This window comes from Gopherus flavomarginatus, chromosome 6 (genome assembly GCF_025201925.1).
Source record: "Gopherus flavomarginatus isolate rGopFla2 chromosome 6, rGopFla2.mat.asm, whole genome shotgun sequence".
Lineage (NCBI taxonomy): Eukaryota > Metazoa > Chordata > Testudines > Testudinidae > Gopherus > Gopherus flavomarginatus.
Genome location: NC_066622.1, coordinates 110541811 through 110559189, shown reverse-complemented (window position 1 = coordinate 110559189; position 17379 = coordinate 110541811). Strand labels below are relative to the sequence as shown.

Here is a 17379-nt window from a genome sequence, read left to right as displayed (position 1 = left end):
CATGTTTCTCTGTCTGTCGCAATACACACACACAAATGGTTTTGTATTTTTGTAGTAAATTCCTAAAAGAGAACTTCATATTTTTCAAGTAATAAATGTCTACCTGTGCATAGATTAGCTGTGGTCAATAATTTGTATTTTATTTTTTTATATATACATATAGTGAGCTTATCTTGTCCAACATTGACATTGGTGCAACTGGAGATTGGGAGTGTCTGATCAACAACTCCTATGGAACCAGTACTAAGCACGTAGAAATTGTGGTATTAGAAACAGCAGCACCCTACTGCCCTGAAGAAAGAATAATTAATAATAAAGGAGATTTCAGGTATGATTTTGTCTAAGTTTAAAATATACAAACGTGAAGAAAGCAAAGGCCTTTGTCCTCTATAAAATGGATCTATACGTTCATCCTGGCCACATTACTTACAACAGGTTCTCAAACATTTTCTCAGCATGGACCTCATATTAATGCAAGAAATTGACTTGTGGACTATTTTCCCTCTCATCCATGGTTTATTTAAGTATCCTTATGACAACAAGTGCTCATGTGGAAAAGGAACATTAGGAAAGTATCTCACTTAGTTTTTGCTGTGTTTTTAAATGTACTTTAGTAGGATGAAGAACCAACACCCTTTGACTAGCCAGATCTCTGAGGACCACTGGCAGGTGCTTCGTGGTCAGGGCCGTCCTTAGGCATAGGCAACATAGGCAGCTGCGTAGGGCACCTGAAAATTTGGGGCACCACTGGGTCTTAGTGTCCACCCTCTAGTTTTCCTATCCCTGTTCTGACCCTTCCTGCAAGCTCCCACAGATGGCTGCTCTAGCCTGGTGAGTCTTCCTTGGGAGGGAATCTAATAGTTAAAAGTGAAAAAACCTCCAGCCTGCCAGACCTATTAGCACAACATTGAAACTGTTAAAGAGACATTTAACAGGCATTTGCCAACCCCAAGGTATATACTGACAGGTTTCAGAGTGATAGTCCTGTTAGTCTGTATCAGCAAAAACAAGGACGAGTCCTTGTGTCACCTCAAAGACTAACAAATTATTTGGGCATAAGCTTTTGTGGACTAGAACCCATTTCATCAGATGTCCACAAAAGCTTATGCCCAAATACATTTTTATACTGTCAGTTTCTGACTTTACTGACAAAAATAGTTGTGCATTAATGTAATATTTACACAGAACATGTCAGTCTACAGGACCTTAGTTTAAAATTTGCTTTAAAAATATTTCATTAGTGAGCTGGTGAAGATTATAAAATCACATTTCTAAAAAATGCTTGCATAGAGTTTTAGATGCACAATCATCTTTAGCCTTAAATTGTGGATCTTCAGACATAGTTTTTTAAATAAATCCTTCAAAAGACCTCCCTTATCTAAAATACACATTTTAATTACTATAGTTAAAAAAAAAGTGCTTCCAAGTCTTCCTGTCCATCCCTTCACCACCTCTCCCCCCACTCCCCATTGAAGAGAGACCTTAAAGGGACAACAGTCCTTCCCTTCCAGATAGCTGGACAAAGAGTTCCCTTTCTTTACTTCTGACTATCCAACAAACTAGTTTTAAAAGAACCCTCCAGCAAAATCAGTACCTTAGTAAGACAAAATCCTTGTTATACCTAAAATCTTTGGAAACATGTTTTTTTAAAGTTGGTGAAATTTCATAACCATGTCTCTTGTTATGGAGATCACACAAAGTAAATTACTGTTCCCTTTTTCTAAAAGCAATGAACATTGTTATGAACACACTAAACCTCTCTGATTAATTTAAAAGAATGTCTTTGTTTCAGTGAGTTAAATATGTAGTAATCTGGAATGCTGGTTTAAGATTTGAGTACATTTAAAATATAAATTCAGCTTAGAAATACTGATGAAGAAAATGTAAAACAGAGAAGAGCTCCATCATGTATTCCATTATATGTAATGTTGTATTCAGCAGGACAGCTGACTCACCCTTCCTATGAAGTTTTTGCAAATAAATCTCTGACAAACTTCAGGGCATATCAAAAAACCTGTGACTGACATTTTTTATTCCCAAATTTTAGTGCTTTTAATTAGGTACTTTCTTCATGTCCATTCTGCATGAGGGAGAGTGCATGGAAATCTCTGCGGGGAACTGTGACTCTCCGCCACCTTGAGGCAGGCTGGGCATCTCATTATCCTTTGCTGTCAAGTCCCTCCTCTGCCCCCTCCACCAGGCTGTGAGCTTGGGCTGCCATCCGGCATAGGGGCACCAGTTTAATAATACTGCGTAGGGCCCCATAAATCCTAAGGACGGCCCTGTTTGTGGTCTATAGAATGCATTATGAGAAACTCTGCTATAATGCTTGCAGTATAGTATGGGTTCTCAACCTGAGGTCATGGAAGGTTTAGCGGGGTTGTGACTGCCTTTCTTTTCATTATGGCTAAATGTGAGGAGGCTCTGAAAACTTGTGGGACTCCTTTCTCTGTTGTAACACAGAATCATAGTAAAGAATAAGTCAATAACCACTGCACTAAAACATTAAAGGATATGATCTTCAATATACTTCTGAATAATCCATTTGAGTTCAAGTTGTTTTGTTCAGGTGCTATTAGGAGCAATAAATAGCATTACAACGGTTACAGAATACTCCACTGGAGATACTAAAAATGTAAAGTGAAAATTGTTCAGATAAACAGAGATTACTTGAGGTGACTTTTTATGAATATAGTACCCAAGTTACAAAAATACCTAGTAATATATAGTAAAATTGGAAAAAATAGTAATAAAATACTTAAACCTGCCTTCTGAAAAACTTGTTCTTTTAAATAAATATGAGTATTACCCACAAATTGTATTTAGAAAGAGATTAAGTATATTAGTTGCATTTGGGTAGACTTTTCCCCTAAAATTACATATTAATCCCATAGTCTGCACTAAGTGGTGACCAAATGTAACTTATGATTTATCTCCAGTTTAATCACATGATATGTTTTTAAAAGTTTGTAACTCCCAAAATGGAGAAGAACCAGAGACTTCATGAAATCAACTAGGGATTCCGCTATATTGCTAGAGATTTTCACTAGGAGAAGTTGAAATATGGTGGTGATGAGTATAACACTCTATAAAATAAGTTATTTTAACCTGTCCTGCAGTAACACCAGTGTGTAACCGTCTCCAAAGAGCAAGAAGGTAACTTGTTGCCAGGTTGATTATCATAACAGTTGATATTGCATAATTAATTAAAAGAAAACTAAGGTGGGCAGGGACTTTTTCCTGTGGGAGCTAAGCGCTCTGTGTACAAGCTTCCAACTGGACTAAACATCTTCTCCTTCAGTTTATCCTTAAACTGTGAGAATGAGTCAATTTTTCTTGGGACTTTGCTTCTAGCTTTCACTTCTAGTACAACATAGACAGAGTTGGGTGGGGGGGAGAAGGAAAACTTACTGCCACCAAAGATTGTTTTCACAATTCTACAAAAAACAAAAAAACCTACCCCAAAACATATTATTGCTTCACCACAAATTTCAAGGAAAATATTGATATTAATGCAAGACGCATAGCTAAATTCCTTTGATTCCTTTAAAAGTCTCAACCAGAGCTGCTTGGGTTTATTTGTTACTGGCAAAACTACCTTTCTGTCTAGCCCCATAAGAGTGAATTTTGGGTGCTTTTTAATGAACCATTTTTAAAATAGATTATATAAAATAGTACTGAGTGCCACACAATGCAGCTTTCAAATGGCAACTTTAAGAAGCCCATTATACACTTGCCAGTAAATGTCATCCTTTTATTTATAAATAAAAGATGTATAAATTCCTACATAGTGTCTCAAACCAACTCCAAGGGCATTTTGCCTTTATATATAAATCAAAGGAACAGGAATGCATGTTTCTCTCCTTATTGATCATCTTTCAGAAAGTCCAGACAAATTTAATTTTGAAGCATAGATCAAAAGTATCTTGAATCCATGGATTCTTTTGGCATTTGAAGGGAATTAATGTAAAATTATAGAGAACTTCTTTTGAGCAAACTTAGCATTAACACATGAAGCGTGTTTCAAAGGTTTCTCCTCTGAGATGTAGCTAACATGCCAGTAATTTTTAATGGAAAGATCTTTGAGGTTTTGATATCATAGCAAATATGTAGGTAGAAAGACATCATCCACAAAAGCAGAACTAAAAAGAACTGCCTCTTTATTGGGCAGAGAAGCAATAAATGCGGTGGAAGGTTGGTCCTTTTAGTTGGCAGGCCCAGGTGGTATTTATAATTGCAATAAGAATATTATGCATTGTGAATCAGAGTGAACTGATCCTATGAACTGCATAATATTCTGTGTGATGCTGTACTTTGCTTCCCACTTACTCTAAGTCTGTTCTTAAGAGCTAAAGGTAAAAGCTTTAAGTTGCATTATTCCTAATCCTAAAGGGTTAGATTCTGACAGCCTTGCTTACATTAGGTGCTTACTTTTCTGAAGACCCTCATTGATTTTATGTTTGAGGTAAGAATTGGGCTTTTAGCTAATACAGTACACTACCTTTCACTAAAGGTAACATACAGTTCAAATGCAAGGAGGAAAATATGTGGTATTTTCTTTTTCTTTTTTTTCAAAACTCTGTTCATGTTTCATTTTGAATCCAATGTTTTTGCTCCATTTGATGAATTATTTCATTGGTTAGTTAGCTGTGGAAAAGGAAGATAATTTTTCTTCTTGGCTTAGCTTTCTTTGGCATTGAAAAAATGTAGATGGCTCAGAACCTATCAGCGTATTATGTACTAGCGTTCAAATCAACCTTCAGAGCAAAAGTAAAAAGGGTTAATTTACATGTTTAATCTAAACTATAATCGAGGTGTGCTACATGCGTCACTGGCAAGCTGAGTACTTGTATGACTGCTTAGGTCTAAACATTACATCAGTATAATTTAAACTGAGGATATGTCTGCATTGCATTTGAGTCTCCCAGCCTGTTTAACACACCCAGGAGTTTAAAGAACAGCTAGCCAAAAACATAAAAGGTGGTAATAAAATGTTTTTAAAAGTACATCAGAAGCAGGAAGCCTGTTAAACAACCAATGGTACCCCTGGAAAATCAAGATACAAAAGGAGCACTTAAAGACAATAAAGTAATTGCGGAGAAACTAAATGAAATCTTTGCTTCAGTCTTCACGGCTGAGCATGTTAGGGAGATTCCCAAACCTGAGCCAGCTTTTGTAGATGACAAATCAGAGGAATTGTCACATATTGAGGTGTCAGTAGAGGAGGTTTTAGAATAATTGATAAACTTAACAGTAACAAGTCACCGGGACCAGATGGCATTCACCCAAGAGTTCTGAAAGAACTCAAATGTGAAATTGCAGAACTACTAACTATGGTTTGTAACCTGTCCTTTAAATCCGCTTCTGTGCCCAATGACTGGAAGATAGCTAATGTAACACCAATATTTTAAAAGGGCTCTAGAGGTGATCCCAGCAATTACAGACTAGTAAGTCTAAAATCAGCACCGGGCAAATTAGTTGAGACAATCATAAAGAATAAAATTGTCAGACACATAGAAGAATATCAGTTGTTGGGCAAAAGTCAATATGGTTTCTGTAAATGGAAATCATGTCTTACTAATCTATTAGAGGTCTTTGAAGGGTTCAACAAACGTGGACAAGGGGGATCCAGAAAACATAGAACAAAAGACAGGGAACAAAGGGTAGGAATAAATGATAAATTTTCAGAATGGAGAAGGGTAACTAGTGGTGTTCCTCAAGAGTCAGTGCTAGGACCAATCCTAGGACCAATCCTATTCAACTTATTCATAAATGATCTGGAGAAAGGAGTAAAAAGTGAGGTGACAAAGTTTGCAGATGATACTAAACTGCTCGGGATAGTTAAGACCAAAGCAGACTGTTAAGAACTTCAAAAAGATCTCACAAAACTAAGTGACTGGGCAACAAAATAGCAAATGAAATTTAATGTGGATAAATGTAAAGTAATGCACATTGGGAAAAATAACACCAACTATACATAGAATATGATGGGGGCTAATTTAGCTACAACTAATCAGAAAAAAAGATCTTGGAGTCATTGTGGATAGTTCTCTGAAGACGTCCACGCAGTGTGCAGCGGCAGTCAAAAAAGCAACAGAATGTTAGGAATCATTAAAAAGAGGATAGAGAATAAGAAGGAGAATATATTATTGCCCTTATATAAATCGATGATATGCCCACATCTTGAATACTGCATACAGATGTGGTCTTCTCATCTCAAAAAAGATATACTGGCATTAGAAAAGGTTTAGACAAGGGCAACTAAAACGATTAGGGGTTTGGAACGGGTCCCATATGAAGAGAGATTAAAGAGGCTAGGACTTTTCAGCTTGGAAAAGAGGAGACTAAGGGAGACATGATAGAGGTATATAAAATCATGAGTGGTGTGGAGAAAGTGAATAAAGAAAAGTTGTTTTCTTATTCCCATAATATAAGAACTAGAGGCCACAAAATGAAATTAAGGGGCAGCAGGTTTAAAACAAATAAAAGGAATTTCTTCTTCACACAGCACACAATCAGCTTGTGGAAATTCTTCCCTGAGGAGGTTGTGAAGGCTAGGACAATAACAGGGTTTAAAAGAGTACTGGATAAATTCATGGAGGTTAAGTCCATTAATGGCTATTAGCCAGGATGGGTAAGGAATGGTGTCCCTAGCCTCTGTTTAGGGTGGTGATGATTGGCAGGAGAGAGATCACTTGATCATTACCTGTTAGGTTCACTCCCTCTGGGGCACCTGGCATTGGCCACTGTCAGTAGACAGGATATTGGGATGGACAGACCTTTGGTCTGACCCAGTATGGCCATTCTTATGTTCTTAGACTAGTGGCTCTTACTAGTGCTCTAAAAACAACTGTGTAGGCAGCGCTGTCGAACCAAGCTGGGAGACTCGCTCCAAAATGTGCTGTAGACGTATCCTCAGTTTAAGTTATACTGATGTAATGATTAGATCTAAGCCCTGCCAGCCCGAGTCTGTTGACCAAGACTGGGAGGCTCACTCCAAAATGCTGTATAGACATGCTAAAGGGCCTGATCCTCTCCAAACTTACGATGGCATTTGAAACTCTGTCAGATTGTATTTACGTTTCCTTCTAATTTCCCCTTTTAATCATTTGAACATGTTTTGTCCTCCCAGGCACAGGATTCAGCCCCAACAGTTTCAGATTCCCTGGGTTTTGTGAACCTCTTCAGAATGCAGTAGCAGTACAGAGACATTGCATTGCCCACAGGTCCCTTCTAGCCTAATTTAGCTATGCTGACTGCTGTTGCCCTATGAGTCCTCTTTCCAGGAGTGACTTGACAGCACAGCAGAGGAACTCATGTGTAACTTACACTGGCTTATCCATTATACTTTTTAGGGGAAACTGTTAGAGCATAACTGTCCCATTTCACCTCAGGCTTAGCACCCTCCTCACCCATGGGTCCCAGGTTCTGCAGATCTCCAATAGATTGGTTTCCATGTGCTTGAGGCAGAAGGTGGACTTTGCAAGGGAACTCATGCTCTTCCCTTCTGTGGCTTTGGGCCAAAATCCACAGTACAGATGGCCATCCCATTTTGGAGCATTTGCCACTTGGTTTTTAATAACAGATGTTGCATTTTCAGATAGCTCTGTGCCCTTTAGCTCTGCTCTTAGAAAGCTGCATAGACACAAATGGAGGAAACATGCTATCTATCTATCTATATATACTTTTTAACAACCAAACGCCTCATTAGAACAAATCATTTGCAGTTTTCATCACTGCCAGACTCTGGGTTAGTGTATTTTTGGCATTTCCCAAGAAAACAAAGTAATTTACTACAAAGCACAAAAACAGGAAACTATTTTTAGAAAATAAAATGTTTTAAATTATTACTTTGTACTGACAGTTTTTTTTAAATGTTCTGCCATATTGCTGCCATGTTGTAAATTGGTTCTAAATAAGGCATGTCAAGTTAAAATTGCTTATTATTATCCTCCTCGTAGATGGCCCAAAACTCTAGCTGGGATAACTGCTTATCACCCCTGTCTTCACTATTCATCTAGCTCCATTTCTCTCCACAATGGAGCAGAAGAGTCAAAGGCATGGCGTAAATGTAACCGGACGGGACGCTGGGCAGATGAAAACTATTCTGAATGTCCGTATTCACAGGAAGTAACTCAAGTCCTTCATGCCTTTAGTCAGGTAATATTACAGAGTCCTTATTCATAGAATATACTGTAGTGTGCGTGTGTGTGTGTGTGTGTGTGTGTGTGTATATATATATATATAATATGAGGTGGTTGTTGGTACTCCACACTAAACAGAATGTGTGTCTGTTTCTAGGGTATACAACACTGGGTTCCTGTCAGGATCCAAATACCATGGAGCAATATGATCATGGTGCTTTAAAGTACTAACTGGGGCCACCTTGCTGTAGCTTTGATTTATTGCACAGCTTGCAAGCAAACCTGAATTTAGGCACAAGTTTGGGATTTCTACTTTCTAGCAAGGCAAAATGAAGTGCTTCATCTAAATGAAGCAATTCTTATTTGAAGAGTTTGTGGAAACTGATACTCTGAGAATAAGAAAAGGGCCTATTCCTTAGCTTTCTCTATCACAAAAGAGACAGTAAAAATGATATATATAGGAAAATGTTTTGGGCCAAATTCACCACTATGGGTACATCTATATTGTGATAAAAGACCCACAGCACAGCCATGGCAGGCCCGGGTCAGCTGACTTGGGTGCATGGGGCTCAGGCTGCAGGGCCTTGTAGGGTGTCAGAATCTGGGCTCCTGCCCAAGCCTGGATGTCTACACTGCAATTTTATAACCCCACAAACCTAAGTCAGCTGATCCAGGCCAGCCACAGGTATTTTATTGCTGTGTAAACATACCCTATGTTACTCCCGTTTTACCTCAGTGTAACTATACTTAAACTGAGGTAAAACTGGAATAATGTCATGCTGTAATTGTGCCGTGGATGTGAGTGTGTACAGTATATCAGCATCTTTATTGCAATGGGTTTTTCTCCGTTTGTCTGGAACTTATGTGAACATTGGTAATGAAGTGGCATGCTGGTACTCACTGACAAGGACGATGAAACATCAGAGCATCTCTTCAATTTGTCTTTTCTCTTCCACACACACATTTTACCACAGTAGTGTTAGTTTCTCTTGCATTCTTATATCTCTGACTCCCCAGCTGGAATGCCTCTCTTCATTGCTATGATCCTGGTTCTGTGAGCATTTCAGTTGGGTAAGAAGCAGAGCACAGACTAGAGGAGCTGTAGGAAACAGAAAGAGAGAAAGTTTTAGACTAGCATGAGAAGTATTCAGCAGCTACTGGAGGCAAGGTTTGGTAGAGCTGGGTGAATAACTGATTATTTTGGTTTGATGGCAGTTCTGAAAAAACTGGGAAAAAAATGGTTTGGGTTGAAGTAAATCCGATTTATTTATTTTTTAATTTCAGTCATTCAAAAAAGTCTGTTGTGAGTCGAACAAAATGTTTCATTAATCCAAAATGTTTTGTTTCTGAGCATTTTTAAAGGACTAGAGTCACAAAACGGGGAATGGGAGGTGGTGTTCCCTCCTCCAACCCCCAAGCTTTACCGTGGCATGAAGGGCATTCATCTGGGCTGTAAGGGAGACAGGTTCAAATAGTCACTCTGGAACAGAGATTTGAGTCCAAGTCTCCCTCCTCCCAGGTGAGTGTTGTAACCACTAGGCTTTAGAGTCATTGGGACTTCCTTGGTTAGTTATTAGCACAGAGAAGTGGGAGACCCAAGTTGAAGTCCCTGCTCCAATAAATATTTCATTATTTACAGCTTCAACAGGAGAGATTGAGAAAGACCCACCCCAGAATACCCCATATAGTGCTTAGGGCACCAGAGTAGGGATTCGAACTGGGATTTCTTCCATCCCAGCTGAGTTCCCTAGTCATTAGACTAAAGGTTGTAAGAGGGAAGCAGCTGCCATCACCTCCTCCATCCCCAGTCATTGTCTGGATAGCATCAAAGTTCAAAAAATTGGGTGAGATGGGGAAAGAGGTATACGGAGAGAGCAGGAAAGTGTATAGAAGGGAGGACAGGGGCTGGAACTGCACAGCTCTGTACCTGCTTGCACATCCTCCTGTCTCAATTGCATGCCTCAGTTCTCAGCTCACTCTTTTCACTCCACCACTCTTATTCTTTGTCTCCTTCCATGCACTTCCTTTCATACGCTGCCCAGATGTGTGACAACAGCCTCCCTTTCCTAGCGCACCCATCTACCCTACCTAGCCTGAAATTGCTTCGGTTCACTAGATTTCTTCCATACTTCCACTCCTAGGGCTTCTTTTTCACATTTTTCACAAGCTTCTCTTTGAAATAAATACATTCATGGGCTGCATGCAGCATAACAGATCAGATCACGTTATCTTGGTTTGTTGAAACCCTCATCTCTCCTTTCTCTCCCACCAGCTTTGTCCATTATCTTTCCCTGTGTTTGCTTAATTTGATGCTGCAAATTGCAGAGTCTGGTCAGAGGTGCTGAACACCAGACTCCGTGGGAAATTAAGGTTGCTGAGCAATTAGCAGGATCAGGCCTTTAGATTATGTGTTTTCTGGAGTAGAGAGCATTTCCACTTTTATTTCTGTAAAGCCTGATACAGACCTACAATGCTGCATAAATAATGTTAATAATAAACTCTGCTTTCAGTCTGAAAAAGTTACGAGGAATATTATGTAGAGGGGCTGCTGTTTCCACTGCTTGTTCTCAGTGCAAAGCTTAAATATGTAAGCCTAAGTATTTTTAACTTGTGCCTGTTAAAGCCACTGCCTGCAAAACTCCCCCTTTAATTCTAGCTTGTTTTAAAAAAAAAAAAGTCTTGATGGAATGATACTTCACACAAACAATGCCATCAAAAGGTACAGAGGAAAGAAGAGAATTGCTCTTTGATCTTATGCCTCTTCTACTCTTTGGACTCTTTCAAATTAATTATATCAGAGATACAATGAATTAAAATATCAGAGTTAAACTAAAACATAAACAGAGCATATTTTCATAACAAAGCCAGACAGTTCCATCTGGAAATATGATTTCCATTTATAATAATCTAGAACAGTTTATAGATAAGCCAAATGTCATTTTTTTAAAAAAAATTCTACTTGTGAGCAAAGACGAAGATTAATCTGAGGAAAAGCATCTCAGGGAAGAGAAATTAAAAGGTTGGGTTGCAGGAATGCTACAGCAAAGCAATGCCTTTCTTTTGCCTGGTCATCTGTTTAGTCTGTGTGGTTTTAGTGGTTCCGGATAATGAATCCAAACAGTCTGTTTCCTTACTCTGCCTTTATCCATGGAAAATATCTTTATCTCACACATACCTGTGAATTTTCCTTACAGGACTCTTTTTTTTTTCTTATTGCTTTTTTTTTTTCCATTAATTAGTTTCCTGTCTCACCTCTTCCCCTTTTTGGAGTACTTTTGGGTCTCTAGAGAAATCATACTGCCTGTTGCCAAAGCAGAAAGTTTATTAAACAATTTGTTTAATAGTCAGATGTTACTATCAAATCCAAGCTAGAGAGCCAAGCTGCACAGAGTCATTATTAGCCTGTTTTTGTGTAGTCTATTTGAACTGCAGTCATCTGTGTAATTAGTCAATTTGAGAAAGAGTATAGTGAATGTGTGTAGTGCATGTGATAGTTGAGGATGAAAATCCCTTTCCATTATAACCACTTGCTTATAATTTTCCCAGACCTTCAGAGTTGGGACTTGCTTTTGTACCTAAAAATTAATGTCAATACAAAAATATCTCTCTGCTTTTAAACTGATTTTTTTACTCCAGTAGCTGCAGTTATGAAACCCTGGACATGATCATGACATAAAGGCTCCAAGAGCCATGTATCCTGGTCACCTTCACGTTAGTGTAAATCCAAAGAAATGTCATTGAAGTCAAAAGTTATTTCAGATTCACAGCAGTGTATATGAGATAAAAATCACAGGTCCTAGGGCATCCTGATTCAGTGCAGGGTGTTGATTTTCAGCTGCATGGTTCCATGTTAGTGAAAATAATTTGACTAAAGCCCTTATCCTGCAAAGACTTGTACACACGCTTCACTTTAGGTCAGTGGCACTATTCACATGTGTAAGTCTTTTGAAGGATTGAGAGAAGTGATTATTCCCCTCTATTTGGCACTGGTGAGGCCACATCTGGAGTATTGCATCTAGTTTTGGGGGCCCCACTACAGAAAGGATATGGACAAATTGGACAGAGTCCAGCAGAGGGCAATGAAAATGATTAGGGGGCTGGGGCACCTAACTTATGAGGAGAGGCTGAAGAAACTGGGCTTATTTAGTCTGCAGAAGAGAAGAGTGAGGGGGGGGATTTGATAGCAGCCTTCAACTACCTGAAAGGGAGTTCTAAAGAGGATAAAGCTAGGCTGTTCTCAGTGGTGGCAGATAACAGAACAAGGAGCAATGGTCTCAAGTTGAGGTGGGGGACTTCTAGGTTGAATTTTAGGAAACACTATTTCGGTAGGTAGTGAAGCACTGGAATGAGTTACCCAGGGAGGTAGTGGAATCTCCATTCTTAGAGGTTTTTAAGGCCCAGCTTGACAAAGCCTTGGCTGGGATGATTTAGTTGGTGTTGGTCCTGCTTTGAGCTAGAGGTTGGACTAGATGACCTCCTGAGGTCTCTTCCAACCCTAATCTTCTATGATTCTATGATCAGATCCTAAATTGGTACACATTGAACAAAGTATATAGCCTCAGAAATTTTAAGAGAGTGATAAAAGCCAAGCCAGATATTACACATAACAATTCTGATGTATTTCCAGATGCACGTCAACGCCACCAATGCTCTTGAATTTTCCCGCCAACTTGCAGCCTACACAAGAGGTGCTTCCAACTTTGCAGATAAGATGGATATTATATATTTGGCTTACATAATGGAAAAGTTAATAGTCATCGCGGATGAAGTCAAAGATGTAAGATACTGAATAATCTACTACTTAAAATTGAAATCACGTACGTTTAGGGCATGGTCCTGTTTTAACATAGGCAGGCACACATTGCAGTGTAGATTCTAAAATTGCTTCCTGCTCTTGTGAATGCATATACGCTGTACAAAAGATTAAGCAGTGGGTTGCTCAGTGTCTAAGAGGAGGATTGAGCCTTCTCATCTGCCTGATAGATCCATTGCTGTTTTGGAACAAAATATTTTAGCATGCACACACATTTCCTTTACTTTGTGCCTTTTTAAATTATACGTGGCTAAAGTATTGGAAGTAATTCCAGGGTGCCTTTCCTTCTGGATGTTTCCATAATAGTATCTGAATGTCACAAATGGTTATTTTGTTTATTCTGTATTATCAACAGAATAACTATGGAGGATATTTTCACTGCATTTTAAAGAATTAAGAGTGTGTGTATCACTTCATGTGAAGAGGACAAAATGCCTCTTTAAGTATAACTCTCTGAAGAAACTCCTAGGTCAGGGAATGACATTTTACAAGGAAATCTAATCAGAGTTATGCAAACTCCAAAGGAAAAAATAGCTTTTAATAGAGAACAGCAATGATACTCATACAAGTTTTCATTGTTAATTTTCAGAGTAGCTGCTTGCATAAAGATTTCATAATCTGTAATTTTTGAATACGTGATAGTTATAGTTAAAACATTTGTTTTCTTTTGATTTCGTATTGTTCATTTCATTCTGGCTTTGGGGTTTTTAATGGTGCCACTTTGAGAGTGCCTTCAACTTTAATTTCATCATCAGATTCCAGAACTAAAGTGCATACTAAGTGCTTCCCAGAGTCATATTTCGAAGCTACAATTGCTTTTCAGCCTCCTGGCTCAGAATCCCAATATGATGATGTTGCTTTTTGACCAAAAAAAAAAAAGTGAGGATTTTCTCTCTGACAAAAAAAACAGCCTTATTCAGTTATAACTCTCCTCAAAAATCCTTTGATTCTTCTTTGGTTTTGGTACTAGCACCTTATGTATTGTTCATTACATAAATTAGCATCAGCTCCATTTGGTTTTGCCCCTCCTTCCACGTAATGTTCAGACTCCTGATCCACATTATCAAAGCAGCCACACAACTCCACCCCTCACTGCGTGTTACTTCTCCAACCGTTTCTTTCATAATCCCTCACACCATTCACTGTCTCCACCTTCTCTCCTTACTGTTACCACTTTCAGCTTCACATTTTGGGTATGTATTCACTGCGAGTGAAAATCGTGATTGTTGCACAGGTAGGCAGACCTGTGCTGACTGTAATCGAGAGAACCATGGGTACTAAGAATAGTGAAGGTGTGGTGGCACAGACTTGTACTTGGGCTGGGCACCTGAAGACAAGCCCACTGGGGGTGCTCGATACATACTTGGATTGCTAGCCCGTCTCCACATCTTCACTATTATTGCTGTCCACACTCACTAGATTAAAGCTATCAGAGCTATGCTTGCCTTCACACCATAACTTGAAGTGAAGACATGCCCTTTCTTTCATGATGCTTCCTGTGCTTGGAATGGCTTCCAGCTTTCATCCTCACTAAGCACTTTCTCTCTTCTTCTTCAAACCCATCCTTAACACCTACTGGTTTCTTAGTTTAATCTCACTAGTGATGTACAAAAAAAAATGTGGATACCTGAACTGTTCTCCTTTTGCCATAGAATTATAGAATCAGCGGTCTTTGTACACTTGGAAGTTGCCATGGTATAACTAAAAGTGGTTTAAAACTGATTTAGTTAAACAGTGCAAACCCCTATGTGACCACGCAGCTATCTCCAACTGACTTGTGTCATAAGCTAAACTGATATAAATCACTTGTAAACTAACATAAGTGGGTTAACAGTTTTGCACTGTTTTAAACCGATTTTAGTTAAATTTGTGCAACATCTGTGTTGACAACATGCTTAGAGCAGAAAAAGACCAATTTGATCATTTAGTCTACATTACAACCAGTGCATGTTGGTTCCTTACTGCACATTTTACTCTTGCATTGTCCCATCTAGTGTCAAATGTGCAAACGATAGGGCTTTCATGGCTTCTCCTGGGGCATAATTTCACAGTCTAGTATATCACGCTGCCAGGAAAATGTGTTTACAGTCATCCAATTTTTCATTTTCTTGATTTCATGCTATTACTCCTAGTTAGCACATTTTATTATGCTAAAGAATGGCTTCATCTCCCTACTTTTCCGACCTCTTCTTTATTTATAGGCTATTATCCTGTCCCTCACTTAGCTGAGCTGTGTGTCTTAATCTTTGCTCATCAATCATTGCCTCCAGCTTCCTAATCATCTTTCTTACTCTTCACTGTGTCAGTAACACAATTTGTCAGTAGCCTTCTAGTAATTAGGTTACCAGAAAATAATATATTATTTCAGGTAGTCGCAAAAGAGCCATATAGAGAGGACACATTATATCTTTGTCCATTGTTGTGTAACTGCTGTATATAAAGTTTAAAGTTGCATTGGCTTTTTCAGCAACCATTAGCACTGCAAACTCCTGTTTAATTTCTTAATGTCTGCCATCTTCGATGTCGGAGTATTATTGCTTTATGGGTTTCTTCTTTCTGCTGAATATCTGTACTTTGAACCACATAGCCAGATCTACTAGGTTACGTCTTTCCCTGTTGAAACATTTTTTAGTTATTTTTATGCCCCTGAATGTAATCACTCTTCCATGCATCATTTTTGTGTGAGATGATCAGTAAACTCTTTGGGATGCCATATCTGTGGGTTCTGAAAACTGCTATATACATTTACAAGGCTATATTACTTCATAATCTGATTTAAATTCCAAAAAAAAAAAATTCATTTAAAAGTGAAAAGTCAAGAAAGAAGCCACTGCATCATTGATTCAATTCAAGATGAAATCCTTGGACTATCATTACAATCACATTTCTAAAATGTTTTTCTCTTCAACTTTCGCTATTTAGGGCAAGGACTCATTTAAGGCACCTAGGACAGTGGGGCTCTTCATGGGCTTCCTGGAACTACTGCAATACTCATACATAGAAGCAAGCAAACAAAAATGTAAACTGACTATGAGCCTGATTTTCAGAGGTATGGAGAACCTGCAACTCTCATTAATTTCAAATTGAGTTGTGAGTTCTCCGTCCTTTTGAGAATTAGGCCCTCTCTCCCTAGAAACTGTGAAACTGACTATACACAAAGTGCTGTCAAATGCATGAAGTAAAAAAAGAAACATGTTTTCTTAAAACCCTCTCAGTTATAGTAAGTGTAGGTATTACTTGTAACAATACCAGGGAAAGTAGTTTTCAGACAGAAATGTGTTTTTTAAGTTGATTGTGTTTTTAAGTCAAAGAAACATTTCAGGCTTTCTGAATAATCATTGTACTCATCAAAATATTAAAATTATTGTTTCTTGGGTATCACAGTATTAATCTCAGGAACATCTTTGTTTGGGGCACTGTTCGCTCTGCTGTCTGATGAAATTTGTCAGGTTCTCACAAACTGCCGGAATTTTGATGCAGACCCTTGCTAGGCATGTATTCAGTCATATGGAGCATTTCCTTTCTTGTACAAAATGCTGTAAAATATCAAGGGATATTGCAAGTTGCACTGTAGCAGTTATGGCTGTATTCTTCTTTCCATCATAGTCTCTTGTTTTATGAAGGGGGAGAAAAAGGGGGTTGTAATTCAGAAAACAAGAAGTTCTAGAGGGGAAAAGTGTTTGTTTTGGTTTTCATTCTGGTATTTTGGTTTGGTTTTATATGAATTGTGAAGGAAATCGTTTTGCCTGGTTAATCTTGATTAAAAATCCTGATTAAAATGTACTTCATCTGAGTAGAATGCTTCCTTGGGCATATATAACTCAAATAGATTTAGTTTTTAAAAATTAATTTGGGAAAAGATGAATTGCTTTTTTATGGATTTATATTTGATGTTATAGGGAAGATCTAGTGGCTGAGACAGTAAGAGGAGAACTGAAATTCTTTAAAAATAAAGACTTGTAAATATCCCACATTAATAAAACAAACAGTAGAGTTGAACATATTAAATTAGCAGAGGAGAATAAAATACCAAAATCAACCAGTGGAATGATCAATAACAGGGCCGCCCGGAGGTGAGGGGGCAAGTGGGGCAATTTGCCCCAGTCCCTGGGCCCCACAGGGGCCCCCAAGAGAATATAGTATTTTATAGTATTGCAATTTTTTTTTATGGAAGTGGCTCATGAAATTGCTTTGCCCCAGGCCCTCTGAATCCTCTGGGCAGCCCTAATCAATAAACATATTTGTAATAAACCAAAAATGAGCTGTGTTACTTTATTTTAATTTGTTTTAGTTAATAGAAAAAAATGACCAATAGCACCTGCTTTAACCCAAAATGGTGAAATACACAAATAAATAAATACATAAAAAATAAAAACTGTGGGGATATTACTTTTTTGTTCGCTATTTAAGTGTATTTTCTTT

The 17379-nt window shown here is 38.3% G+C and overlaps 1 protein-coding gene across 1 annotated transcript in view; it reads left to right on the top strand.

Annotated features, from left to right (window-relative positions):
* The window catches only part of ADGRA1 (adhesion G protein-coupled receptor A1), a 454050-nt gene that overhangs the window by 234970 nt on the left and 201701 nt on the right, over window positions 1-17379 (top strand). The window contains exons 8-10 of the mRNA XM_050959295.1: window positions 164-328; window positions 7962-8160; window positions 12772-12921. Of these exons, the coding sequence (XP_050815252.1) occupies window positions 164-328; window positions 7962-8160; window positions 12772-12921 (514 nt within the window). The remainder of the gene's footprint in view (window positions 1-163; window positions 329-7961; window positions 8161-12771; window positions 12922-17379) is intronic.